This window comes from Chlamydotis macqueenii, chromosome 11, assembly GCF_036417535.1.
Source record: "Chlamydotis macqueenii isolate bChlMac1 chromosome 11, bChlMac1.mat, whole genome shotgun sequence".
NCBI classification, from domain to species: domain Eukaryota; kingdom Metazoa; phylum Chordata; class Aves; order Otidiformes; family Otididae; genus Chlamydotis; species Chlamydotis macqueenii.
In genome coordinates this window covers 5,956,669-5,968,677 of record NC_141566.1, presented here as the reverse complement: position 1 = coordinate 5,968,677, position 12,009 = coordinate 5,956,669, and the positions used below count along the sequence as shown (strand labels likewise).

The following is a 12,009-nucleotide window of genomic DNA, read 5'->3' as shown; positions in this document are numbered from 1 at the left end:
TGTCATGGCCTTGAAGATAAATAGGTCATTCTGCCTCTAAAGTAATACTAACGACAGGAATGAAAAGAGGTGGATATACTCTTTCTGATTTGAGGGGTTGTTTTAAAATAATTTTGAAGGTGTTTTAGGTTATAATTTTGATGATGTCGTAATGAACACGTTAGGTTTTTTCCTTATGAAAGTGTTAAAAAATTTTTCTTTTAGCTGGCAAATCCTAGATATTATTTTCTGAAGAATTCAGTAATTGTAATGTTTTCAACTAAAATTGAAAGTTAACCTTTTTTTTCTTAATTTTTTTCTAGTATTACAATGATTATGGTGATATTATTAAAGAAACAATGAGTAAAACAAGACAGATAGACAAAATCCAATGTGCTAAAACCCTTATTCTTAGCTTGCAGCAGGTAAGAATGATTTACAATATTTTTATGCATGAAATTCCATACCGTAGATCATGTCCAGTTATTTAATAGCTAGATGAAGAATTTTTTATGAAAGGTGGGGATAAATAGGTCTAAACTTAAACACCTTTTCTACTGTTGCTTGAAAAACTGCCAGAAGTCATCTTGTACTTACCACATATTGTTCCATGGAAAGAGAATGTGAGAGGCCAGTAGGTACAAAATGAATGTAATTGTGATACCTTCTTAACTCTAAAACAATAGTTTGAGTCATATAGTCAGAAACCTGTTGTGAAACTTCTATTTTACTTATTGATGAACAGATAGAGAAGGAAAAACACTTCCTGCCTGTGTGGTGGGATTTTGTGTTTGTGGGGGGTTTTGTTTGTTTGTTTTGCTTTGGCGTTTTTGTTATTGTGGTGATATGGGGTTTTGTTGTTGTTGTTTGTGTTGTTTTTTTTGTTTTGTTTTTGTTTTTTGGTTTGTTTTTTTTTTTAAACTATTCTGAGAAGTAATGGGAAGTTTTAGTAATTCAGTATTTCTTAATGTTTGGTAGGGGCTTCACCCATCTTTGAAATTAAAAAATGATTTAATGCTCTCTTCAGTAAATGAGCTTGTTTGTGTGGAGACCTGATGAATTCAGTCGAGGTCAGAATCGGATTCATCTGCTCACATGAACCATCTGCATGAATCTTATTTACAGGATCAGAACAATAAAGCTGTGTCTCTGCAAGCCACTGTAATCCAATCTAGATCTCTGCTGTTGAAAGGAAAAATGTACCCCTATTTGTCCTCTCTCTCCCCACACTTTTTTTTTTTTTTTTTTGTGTTAGAGGTCATAGAGCCACATAGTGGATCTAGATCTAGATCTTGATTCTGGTTGAGAACTGACCTGCAAAAGTCCTTGATGAAGCCACCAGACTGGTATATCTATATGGCTGTTGCCAGCAGAAGGGAGGATGAGGCCTTTCCTTTTGATAGCAGCATGACTTTGTGTCGCTGGTGGAACTGCAACATAAAATACGCAGCTAAACACTAAGTTCTCCTACAGTTTTCGCTGACTTTTCACCAGAGTTCACTTTTTTTTGTGTGATATTGGTTAAATGCTATCCTTATTAGTCTTTTCTGTCTCATGAATAACCAGCCCCTTATATTTTAAAAAGCAGACAGAGAAAATGAATCTAGTAAGTACAATTATGCATGTAATCACAAGGCAGTTACACAATGCTAATATGGCAATAAGAAGAGTAACATGAGGGGACCCAAGTATTCTAAAACAAACAAACCAACCAACCCCACGTGAAAAGTTAAACATGTAACTAGCATTTTTTTCCAGGAAAACTTATTAAAAATAAAACTTATTAAAAATAAACCAGAGATAAAGTACTAGAAGTCATAGTGGATAAAGGGTATAACTAAGTTGCAGTGAGCTACACCAACATAGAAGACAAGTATGCAACTATAGGCCAAAATGTATCTATAAATGAAAAGTTAATGTTCATAGCCCTAGTAAATCTGATTTTAGTTTGTTCTGTGTTACATAAGAGAGTGAAGGCTGAGTGTGTTAAGCAAAATTAGAAAATAATAGAAACATTGACTGTTGAAGAGAATTACAGTCAAATTCAGTAGTATGAGGAAAGGATTGATCAAAGAAAAAAAAGACTGTAGAGTTCAGAGGGTTCAGCTTTGTCAACTGTCTGATCCTCAATGGCAGTTTCTGGTGTCTTTGGCAGCTTCCCTGAAGACGTTTCCCTTTTAGAATTTTATACTTGTATTTTGGAGGGGGAAAAAAAAAAGGAAATAGTAGTTTGACAAACTATGAGAATTTGCCACATTTATTTCTTCCCTGTTAGTGTACGTATTGGGGAATCCTACTTATTTTTAGTATTGTCAGCTCCAGAGCACCTCATTTAGGCAAGTGCTGAAATCCGTCATCCGACATAGTTTGACGTGTGCTTGGATATGTGCATTTCAAGGACTAACTCTGAAGTACAGACTCTACAAGAGTAGCCTTGACTCTGCTTTCCTAAACTTCCATGTTTGTTTTTTTGGGGTTGTCAATTTAAGAAAAAAAGCTGTAAAATGCTTTTTAAATTTAAATTTAGCTCTGTGTCAGTTAGTCCGAAGACATAATCTTTTTAATAAATGAAAATCTCCCTTTTTATTTCGTACAGCTTTTCAATGAAATGATTCAAGAAAATGGTTATAATTTTGACAGATCATCACCGACTTTCAGTGGCATAAAGGAACTTGCTCGACGTTTTGCTTTAACGTTTGGACTGGATCAGTTGAAAACAAGAGAAGCTATTGCTATGTTACACAAGTAATTGTGTGCTTATATTACTTCCGTTTTCGTAAACACTTCTTGACTAACATGAATATATCTTTTCAGTCTTTCAAAATCGGTTTGTTAATGCAAAATACATCAGCAGTAGTGATGATATAGCCCATTTATAAACTAGGAGATGACTGCAGTTTTGTCTCTAATTAAACCCAAATGTTAAATGATGTTGATATTCTTCAGCATCGTTATGTAAGCCTGTAAACTATAGCGGTTTTGATGCTATATTGATTTCAATGTCTTGTCCATAATAGTAAGAAATGATCCACTTCATGGTCAGTGGTGGTCACGTGGGCCTCATGCAGAAAACTTGAAATGCAAAGTAGAAACATCATGACAGAGTGCACCCAGATTCAAATTACGAATAGTGTCCACTATTTTTTTCTAGAATATGGAAGCATTGAATTACTGCTTTCTTGGTGCTTTTTCTTTAGTTTGTGCTTTATGTGAATTAATTTTTAACTTTCTCTTAGGGATGGCATAGAATTTGCTTTTAAGGAGCCTAATCCACAAGGTGAGAGCCACCCACCGTTAAATTTGGCATTTCTTGATATTCTGAGTGAGTTCTCCTCCAAACTTCTCAGACAAGACAAAAGAACAGTGTAAGTATTTTCTTAATATTCTTAATATTTGTAATGATAATCCTAGAAAACATGCATCTGGATATGTATGTATGTGTGTTGCTTTCACCTAAAGTGGTATTTCCAGCACATAAAGATAATTTTACACTAATGCAGTCAAGTATAATCACAAAGGGTAAATTGTGTTTATCCTTGTTGTTGTCATTTTATGGTGGATGAACAGAAGTCGTATGCTGGATTTGCTGTCAGGTCGTCTTGTTAACTAGTTGAGGAACACTGGGTGTTAATTTCAGTAGTTACTTACTTTGACATATTAGCATCTTGTTATCGATATTTTGCAGCTTTGTAATTATTTTTTTCCATTTAAAGGTATGTTTACTTGGAGAAGTTCATGACCTTTCAGATGTCTCTACGAAGGGAAGATGTGTGGCTTCCTCTCATGTCCTACAGAAACTCTTTATTAGCTGGTGGGGATGATGATACTATGTCAGTAATTAGTGGAATTAGTAGTCGAGGATCTACAGTAAGAAATAAGAAGACAAAGCCAGCAACAGGGAAACGGAAAGTACCTGAAGGTAGAACTTTTCTTATCATAAGTAGAGTAGATACTCATACAAACTACACACGTTGATCCCTAGTTGTTAGCTTGAGTGAATTTGTATGTTTTAATGTATTTTTAAAAACAGGATAACTTCTGTGCACGTATATAACATAACAATGATTCACAAAAGGAAATAAAGGCACTATGCTGCATTTAGTCATAGAGTATAAAAGTATTTTAAATACTCTAACCAGTGGTTATAACTCCAGGCCTTCGAGGGCATATGCAAGACTGTAGCTAAAAGTAAAGAAATTGATTCTCAGTAAGCAGGAATTACATGCATTTAAGTCATATATGGACATTCAGTTTTAGACTAGTTTGAAAAAACTTACTGATGTCCTGTGTTCCCTTCCAGCTGAAGAAAGCAGCAGTAGTGACAGTATGTGGCTGAACAGGGAGCAGACAATGCACACACCAGTCATGATGCAGACACCTCAGCTTACTTCCACAATAATGAGGGAGCCCAAGAGATTGCGACCTGAAGAAGGTTATATGGGTGTCTATCCTGTGCAGCCTGAACACCACCAAGCTCCGCTCGATTACAAGTACGTAGATGAGTAGGTCTGCTTTGTGTTAGCGTTCATACACAAAACCAGTTTGTGTTTAAAATAGAATAATGGTCTTTTTAAGCACGCAAGTAACGTGGATGTTGGCTCAAAGGCAACAGGAAGAAGCCGCGCGACAACAACAGGAGAGGGCAGCGATGAACTACGTCAAGCTGAGAACCAACTTGCAACACGCTATGTGAGTGAGAGTGAAATGTTCCTTCAGTGGTTTGGGAAAGGGAGGGTTTATTAAATGCACTGTTACTCCTGTATCTTTTAAGAGGGATACATGTTCTGCTTCTTGAGTAGTGTTTTTCTGTGGCTTAGAATTCTAAGTTGCTTTAGAAAAGCAATGATAAAAGTGGATGGTGATACATTTAGCAGAATAAATGTGTTTGTCTTCTTGCTTACTTTTGAACTTAAGTCCAGAAAAATTCAATAGTAGTGATCTTTGTGGTAAAGGGGACTGGTTGTTGAGCTGAATGCTATCTGTGGCAGGTACATATAATCAATGCAACATGTGAAACATCTTATTTATGTATTCCCAACTGCAGAGTCATTTTTAGAAACAGAACACTTTAAAATTGTTTTTAAAATAAGTGTTCAATGTGTGAAGCAGAAAGTTTCTGCTCAGTTTAATTCTACTATTTTGTTCTCCTTTTACTTCTGAGTTGTAAGTTTAGGGTTCAACTACTTTTTTTATTTTTAAAAAAGTATTCCTTTTAAAGAAGCTGCTGTCTTCAGTATGTCTGTGATTGATGCAGATTTTCTCTGACCTAAGGTAACACCAAAGTTGAGAGGAATCCTGTAGTACCAGTTCTTGTAGAACTTCCTAACGCAAATACACAAAAACCTTGTACTCCATATTGTGAGTGGAGATGAAGACAGCCTAATGTTTCTTAAATTAATGTTGGCCTTCAGAGGTCATACATTCTTCCTCTAGTGCCATTTACTTCATTGTGATTCATCACGTGTGTGTTTTGATATGCACGCTAATGAAATCATGCTCCATTGCTGGTTTAGCTGAGGAGGGGAGGAATAGTTTTAGCAGTTCTCTGCTTTAATGGAGACTGTGTGGTTCTACAGGAGAAAAGTACAGGTTGTAAACTAAAACCATGGATATATATACTGGGGAGCTTTACATCTTCCCCTGCTTGTTTTTAATTCTTTAATACTAGTACTTCATGTAATGCAGCTTCAGTGTTTTGTATTAGTTGTTTTGGGTTGTCTTTTTTTTTATTATTATTTTTTAAAATATAGCCGCACCAAATAGTACAATTAGAATGACTCCTTACTTTTCTCAGAAGGTGTGATGTTGTATGTAGAAGTTGCAAGGAAAGACAATAGAGGACTCTGTGGGAATGTCTGAAAATGGAATTATGCATCCACTTTATCACAAAGATGTTCCTCCTTGCCTTGTCATGAGGCAGGAACTATTTTTGTTTAGATGGCAAAACTTATGTTATTTCTCACTTGAGCATAAATACTTGTGTTAAAATCTGTGGACTAGATGTAGTTTTGGTTTGCCTGTCAATTCCTGCAGCCTTTCAGAGTACTCATTTTAGCGCTATACCACAAAGTTCCATAAGTTGATCTTTGTTAGTTGTTCTCCCTTGCTCTCTTAGTGTCTTCTGGTTAAATATCAGCTCTCTTTAATAGTAGTTAGGCATTTATTTAATGACTTAATTTCTTTTCTATCTAATGGGAGTTATTGTTTGTTGGCAGTTCCTTACTGAACATTAGCTTTTAAAATATTAAAATAAAACTTAACTTGATTTAGTCCTAAACAATATACTTTTTCTTTTCATTTCAGTCGACGTGGCACAAGTCTAATGGAAGATGATGAAGAGCCAATTGTTGAAGATGTGATGATGTCATCAGAAGGGCGGATTGAAGACCTCAATGAAGGCATGGATTTTGACACCATGGACATAGACCTAGTAAGAAATTTACTTATCTTTTTAGTGAATTTTGGATTTGTATTTCTGCTTATAAAGACAGACATTTGAATCAAGATTTCCTTTTGCGGAAACAAAAATAATTTTGTTGATCTCTGCATTCTTAAATGGCCGTTCCACTATCTGTGTACAAGTGCCATCTGTTCAAAGTGCCATGTAAAAAGCAAGAACACTTCTTGTAATAATAATGTGAGAGATAAACATTTATCCCCAGTAAATTATTTGCCCCTTGAGAGTTCAGCTTCATTTATTATAGTTTAAAATCTCTGGGTTTTTTTCCGGAATTGCAGTTAACATGTCTATTTGCTTGTTTTCTAAAGCCACCATCAAAGAACAGGAGAGAAAGAACGGAGCTAAAACCAGATTTCTTTGACCCTGCTTCAATCATGGATGAATCGGTAGGTTAACTTATATTAGAGGAATTAGAGGAAAATAATGTAAAATCAATCTTGAGGTTACAATACTATCTTATTTCAAGTTTTAAATGGAAGGAATGCAATCTTTAGGTTGTTTTCATGAGCTTATTTTGGCAGACTGATACAGTCAGTGAAATATTTTATGCTGTAATTCAGCTTCATAAATTCTAAGGTAGTCAATGTTCTTTCTAAGTTTATAGGATTTTTGTTCTTAATACTTTATATGTAGCTATGTAAAAATCAAAAGCCTTTAAATCTGGGAAAAAAACACATCTGGTATGGAAAAGACCCTTGCAGAAATTGGTAGCAAAGAGCTTTAAAAACAACAACAAAAAAAATTGTGTATACACAATATTAAAGGCAAGTTTCTTGTTGTGATGAGCTTTGTTGAATGACTCTGATGTCATTACCAATTGTTAACACTGGGTGGTGGGTTTTTTCCTGTTTTTTTTATTATTATTTTTTAAAAATTATTTTTAAATTGGCATATTTACTTTTGTGCATAAGTAAGATAATGAAGAAAAATAAATAATAGAGATAATACAGATATTTGTTTATAGAGATGAGAGGTATTTTTTCTTTCCATATGAAGTTTTAGGTCCAAAACATCTGAAGTCTGTAGTTTCTGCTTGCAGTTGCCCTTTTTTCCGGCTTGATAAATCTGCAGTCTCTATTCTCTTTAAAAAATCTGCATGAGGGATTCCTTCTGTCTTGAACCACTTGTAATGTATGCAGCCATTTTTGACCTTGTGTAGCTGGTACAAAATTACACTGGAAATAACAAGCTGCAGCAAGCCAGCAGAGGACAGTACAACAAGGCTTCCTGGGAATCTTGGACAGCTTGGTGGAATTTGGAAGACGGTTATGTATTTTTTTTTACAGTATTGTTGCAGCGTGAACCTGTTCTTGTTATGGGAGAAAAAAAAGTCTTAAATACTGTTTTAAATGCAAATCCTTATATTTTGTACCAGTAGGCCTTTGCTTTAGTAATAATGAATCAGATTAGGTTGTGCGTTGTGTGTTCTGTTCTTGAAGTAACACCAAGAAAGTATATCATCTGTTTGCTGATACTCTGTTTTAAAATAATTCTTTCCCTCCTCTTTCTGATTTTTAATTGATCTGTGAAATACCAGTCACTTTTTATTTTGACAATACTGAAAATTTGGTTTTCTACAGGTGCATTTCATTGATTTCAGAAACCTTTCAGCTTTTCAGTTTCTAACAACTAATTAAGAATAGTTTGAATATATTTACTGCTAGCTAGGTTTCTTTCCTACTACTTTATTTCTCATTCGTGATCCCACGAGAGCCCAGGATTTGCTAGGCACTCCTTAGCTGCAGTGTGGGAGTGTCACCACATGATGGCAGCCGGTCACAGTCGCATTGCTCTGCAAGCTTCTGGAGCCGGTTCTGAGAGCCCATCGGTGGCAGAACAGGCTGTGCGCTGCTCCTCTGCATGGGGGGAGCAGTGATGCGCTGAAACGAGCTGGTACGGTCAAGGGGGCACCATCTAGCAAAGCTTTCTCCCAGGCAGGACACAGCAAGGGTACTGATCCTGGAAGCAGGACTGCAGGAAACAGCTGCATCGCAGAACACAGCTGCTCTTTAGCATAAACCCCGCCTAAATGAATTTAACTGCCTAAATGGGGAAACCTCTGCTAATAGTTTAGGGGACAACATGAAGCTGTATTAAATCAGAACTGAATTTATCAGTCTGTATTTCAAAAGTAAAAAACCACAATTCCATAAATGCAAAAAAACCCTTCTCTGAATAAAGTTAATTTGCTTTATTCGTATCATTTATTTAAAAGGTCCGTTATTCTTGGAGTTGTTGCACTTGCTTTTAATAGACCTAGACATAACAAAGCTGTTGAATTCATACAGATGCACGTGGTTTATGATCAAAATTTTAGTCTGCTCATTTTTTGATGTGTCCAGTTATTGCTGGCACAAGAGGCGGTTGTGTCTTGGTGTGATGCGTATGTATGATGCGTCTAAAGTGAATTTAATACCAAGAACAGTAAAATTTGGTTTGTAAACAGATAAATGCAGACAGCACTGTTAAGGTTCAGGGAAATTAAGTCGTTCATGGCTCGTTCTGATTTATAAAGTCCTATAAAAGCTAGGACAGTCACAAGATCTGGATCTTCTGGGGGTTGTTTTGGCATATCAGTGGCGACACGTACTTCCATTGACATAGAAAACTGTATGGCTTGCTCCCACATGGGAAGTGCAAACTGATTCTTTGTTTCAGGAAAGCTTTTTTTTCACTTAATCAATTTCCTGTAGCACAGTATTTTGATTTTACCTGATTATTGTTTCATTTTTTCATTGTCTTCCTGACAGTTGATATATTTAATAGGAAGTACTAGGATTGTGTCCTGGCTAGCTGTGGCGAGCCAACCTGTTGTTTGTATGAACGCAGATAGAGCAGCCGCCAGCGCATACTGGGTTTTGTCTCAGGCTTAGTGGCTGGAAACTACGTCCTTGATTTCAAGTTAAGGCCTATAGAATGGTATTGTCAAAGGAGTCTAAGTTAGGCAACTAACTAAAAATTATTTTGCAATTATAACTGAAAATAGTTAAAGCACAGTCTTTTTCACATTCCTACTGGATCTAGTTAATTTGAAGTGTGAGAAAAATATTTTCTAATGAATGAGGTTCCCTTTTCTTATTATTACGTAAATCAGAAGTGTGGTGAATCTGGTTTGGAAGAAAAATAAACTTATAATGCCTTAACATATCTTGAAGTGTCTTAATCTTAAATCATATACTAATTGCTTTGTTTTTTGTTAAATGTGTAGCAAACTACAAATTGACACCATTTCTAACTTTTTTTTTAGGTTCTTGGGGTGTCAATGTTTTAATACCAGAGCAGCAAATAAATCAGTGGTGAAGTCATTTTCTAAGTGGAAGAGGAAGTTTTTCAATACAAAATTGTGGTAGATACAGTGAAATTCTGAACAGATTTTTCTCTAAGGAGAATGACATGCTTTCAAGATCAAGTGCATTGAAGGGGCAGTTTTGTTTGCCTGAAAAAAAAAAGAAATGTAAAGGACAAGTAAACAATTTAAGGATAAGCTACACTTTTTGTTGGGAAAAAAAAAATCAATATTTTATTTATGTACTATCAGTTTTTTTCTGGATCATAAGAAGTATTCCCTCTGAGTTTTAATCTAACAGTCTGAGAGGTGTTTGGTACAGATGTGAGCCCCTCTCTCTACATTTGCTGGCTGTACTAAATAATCATGAGCTCTGCTGGATTGCTGTTTACATCCGTGAACTGAAATAATAGATGGATTGGTTTTCTTACAGTGATAGAACCAGAAGAGTGTCAGTATTTTAAATTAAATGCAAACTTCAGCAACAGAAGGTTTGTATTAATCATGGAAAAAAATACATAAAGCAGAATTTTAACAGCTTTTTACTCTAAAACACACTTTTCTTCCAAAAGCTTCATGCTAGAGCCTTCTCAGAAAGGTCCATAAACTATGAATTACCAGAAAGTAACAGATCTCAGTCATGCTTGCCCATTACCAACCCTGAAAGTTTGCTTGTCCTTTAAGAAAAATGTAATGTTGTGAAATTCCTTCCAGTAGTGCCACTGTATTTTGTCTCCAAATAAAAGAAGCTTATTGTAGTATGTTTGCAGAAAAATTCTAAACAAAAATTATACAGCTTATTAGAGTGTGGGAATAGGGATCTAAATTTTAAATAAAATTATATATATATATAAATTGGTGCTGATTTTATAATTGCGCAGTTTGTTTAGTTTTTTCTTACTTTTAAATTCCAACTTAAAATTATGAGGTTTCAGAAATATATTGAAAGTTTAACAATGTTTAAAAATAGAAGAGCATGAGAATTCATGCTTTAAAAATGATTTTTAAATTTGTATTTTATATTGTTTTATCTATCTGTCTTTGCAAGCAGTCTTCAGGTTAAAGATACTTCTAACAGGTTACAGTACATTTCCTCTGTATGTAAATTAGATTGGATAATAGAAATTCATAAACAACCCATAATATTATTTGAAAGCTAAGCTTTAAACTTCATTTTGTGTCCATTCACAAATAAATTAAACTTGGTCTAAAACAGAAAGTGGATCTATGCCATTTTGACATCGACTCATTTTGCAAGGCTTAGGCAGCTAGACATCATTTTAAAGGAAATATTAACTTATATTACATATGTATATTTTTTGTCAGTTGTCTCTCAGTTCTTGAGGTATATTATTTTAATCATTCCATGCCTTAATATGCTTGCAATACAAGAATCTCCCCAGATGGGTGAATACAAAAAGGCTTCCTGTTTTTAGACTCAGAAATTAAACATTCATTCGGCTGTGGTAGCCAAAAACCATAGATTATCTAAAGGGTCACGATAAAATATAATTATTTTACTAAGTCATGGGGTAACAACAAACTCAAAACTAGATCTGCCTAACTCATTTTACGTAAATAAATACTCTCATGTCTAAAAGTACTGCCTATATTGTTTTTTCACACCACTGCATTTAATAGAACTGCTGAGAGGACTGTATATATGATTTTAAACTTAAGTTGATTTTTCTTACTCTTGAAGGAGTGTTTCTTTGTGAAAGCAGTTCTTACAGCTTTGTTTTCAACCAGCTAAAAATGTTTTATATATTTACCTTAACCTGTTGTCCTCCACATTCTATTGTCCTAATTGTACTGTTTTCTGATTTGTATTTATGTCTTGAGACAGTAACTTTTTGAATAAAAATAAACCTACAGTATGTTGTATGTTTGATCTTTTTAAATCGGGGCTAGGGGAGGACAGCCAAGAAAGGGGTATGAGTAATGCAAATGTTATGTTTATAGAAATCAAAATCTTTTTCCATGTCTTTTAAGTGTTTGTCGCAGAGTTGGGATAATGTATGGAAAAACTGCACTGTTTTATATTTGTAATAAATTGTACAAGTTTTTAAAATGTGAATAAAGCACTAATTGGGTAATAATTTAAAGTAGAAAAGTTAATGCAATCATGATTGTTTTAAATATGCTTTAATTTGAGATAAACTTGTTAAAAGAATTAGTGTAAATACAGAGTGAGCTTTTCAAGAGGTTAGTACCTGCAAATAAAATTTTTAAAATTTGTATAGAACTTTTTCATGCCGAGAAATCAGTTGTTATTTTGGTGTTA

General features: G+C 34.6%; 1 protein-coding gene across 6 annotated transcripts in view; it reads left to right on the top strand.

Annotated features, from left to right (window-relative positions):
• The window catches only part of STAG2 (STAG2 cohesin complex component), a 79,332-nt gene extending 67,733 nt beyond the window's left edge, over positions 1 to 11,599 (top strand). For 2 of the 6 annotated variants that reach the window (XM_086756759.1, XM_086756760.1), the window contains exons 26-34: positions 303 to 404; positions 2,576 to 2,724; positions 3,216 to 3,344; positions 3,693 to 3,898; positions 4,280 to 4,469; positions 4,555 to 4,668; positions 6,283 to 6,409; positions 6,748 to 6,825; positions 7,599 to 9,577. In XM_086756759.1, coding sequence (XP_086612885.1) covers positions 303 to 404; positions 2,576 to 2,724; positions 3,216 to 3,344; positions 3,693 to 3,898; positions 4,280 to 4,469; positions 4,555 to 4,668; positions 6,283 to 6,409; positions 6,748 to 6,825; positions 7,599 to 7,817 — 1,314 coding nt within the window. In that variant the 3' untranslated portion in view covers positions 7,818 to 9,577. The other 4 variants (XM_086756763.1, XM_086756762.1, XM_086756761.1 and 1 more) reach the window with 4 other exon arrangements.
• Positions 11,600 to 12,009: the final 410 nt, after the last annotated feature.